The sequence below is a fragment of the Egretta garzetta genome, unplaced genomic scaffold, assembly GCF_000687185.1.
Source record: "Egretta garzetta isolate BGI_Z169 unplaced genomic scaffold, ASM68718v1 scaffold2822, whole genome shotgun sequence".
NCBI lineage: Eukaryota > Metazoa > Chordata > Aves > Pelecaniformes > Ardeidae > Egretta > Egretta garzetta.
In genome coordinates this window covers 3373-4913 of record NW_009259026.1, presented here as the reverse complement: position 1 = coordinate 4913, position 1541 = coordinate 3373, and the positions used below count along the sequence as shown (strand labels likewise).

General features: G+C 44.5%; 1 protein-coding gene across 1 annotated transcript; it reads left to right on the top strand.

Annotated features, from left to right (window-relative positions):
- Positions 1 to 39: 39 nt before the first annotated feature.
- Positions 40 to 447, top strand: LOC104122514 (scale keratin-like). The gene has a single exon (XM_009634656.2). The coding sequence runs from the start codon at positions 82 to 84 to the stop codon at positions 445 to 447; it is 366 nt and encodes a 121-aa protein (XP_009632951.1). The 5' UTR covers positions 40 to 81.
- The last annotated feature ends 1094 nt before the right edge of the window (positions 448 to 1541 follow it).

Genomic DNA, 1541 nt, shown 5'->3' with positions numbered 1-1541 from the left:
TCCTCCTCCTCGGCTGCTCCCCTCGGCTGCGCTCTGCTAATCTCTGCCTTCTTGCAGAGCAGCCTCCCATCCCGCGCCAACATGTCTTGCTACGACCTGTGCCCGCCAAAGACCGGCGTCGCCGTCCCCCAGCCCATCGCCGAGAGCTGCAACGAGCTGTGCGCCCGCCAGTGCCCCGACTCCTCGGCCTTCATCCAGCCGCCCCCCGTGGTCGTCACCTTCCCCGGCCCCATCCTCAGCTCCTTCCCCCAGCAAGCCGTGGTGGGCTCGTCCGGAGCCCCCGCCTTTGGGGGCTCCCTGGGGCTGGGGGGCCTCTACGGTGCCGGGGCCACGCTGGGCTCGGGGGGCCTCTGCACCTTTGGCAGACCCTACGCTTCTCCCGCCTGCAGCCCCTGCGCCTTGCCCCGCTACAGCAAGAAGCTCTGGGACACCTGTGGGCCCTGCTAGACCTAGACCCAGAGCGTTCATCGCTGTGAGGAATGCAGACGCTTAGAAGGAACTTTTCATCTGCAATTTTGGAATGATTAAGATTTTCCATAGTGCCTTTTTTTTTTGCTGTTCTTGATTATTTTCTTTTGTTCCAGTTTCTCATAACTTTTCCACATCTTTCTCTTTGATAAATTTAGTATGTGTACATTTTCAGGGTTCTTTCATTCTTCAGTTTTCTGTATTTTTTATGTTGTGGACTTACTGTAAAATATTGCATTGCTTCAGCTTCTTTTGACGTTTAATGTTAGAACTCTTTGAGCAGGAATTTTTTGGTTCATTTTTTTCATCGTTTCTTGTTCCATTTACCACTCTATGTTTTGTTTTATATACTCCATCTCATCTATTCAACCGACTTTTCCCAATAAATCTTTCATGCATTAAATTTGTGGTGGTTTTAGATCTTTTTTTGTTCTAAACATTGTTGGGGATTGTCTTGACTTTACACCTCTTCATAATTCAGGCGAATTTCTGACTGCTGCCATAGTCCGTATGCTTGTGTTCCTTCCATTGATGTGATACATTGCCTCATGGTTTTGATTTCCTACTACCATTTATTTTGATCAGTACGGCTTTTTCATGGCCAATTTAGTGTAGTTTTAGCCGGGAGAGCAACAGAGTTAAAGCTTAAGGGTAGCCGGTTCCATCCTGTACAGATTTTCTTTCTTTTAACTTTTTTTTGTTAACCTCAAATATCTTCTCCTGCCCCTTAGTCCCATAAGTTTTTGTTCTTGTCTCTTCTGCTTAGTTGCTATTTGTTAGCAATCATTGATATCATATGATTATCAATACATTTTAAAATACGTAATGAATTTCCTTTGGTTGATGCCATTACTGTTATGGTATAAATACTTCACTGTCTTTATCTTCCATGAAAATATATTGTAAATTTTGTCACACTTCCTAAGGTTTAAGACGTACTTTAAAACACTAATATATTTCTGGACCAGTGAAATACTCCTGTCTCTCACTTAAAATGCAGAAATGATGATTAAAGTAAACCAGAGTAGGTTTAGACTGCATACAAGGAAGAAATTCTTTCCAGTGAGGGTGGT

What these genes read in the sequence shown, in the direction of transcription:
- LOC104122514 (XM_009634656.2), top strand. Translation starts at nt 82, where the DNA reads ATGTCTTGCTACGACCTGTGCCCGCCAAAGACCGGCGTCGCCGTCCCC.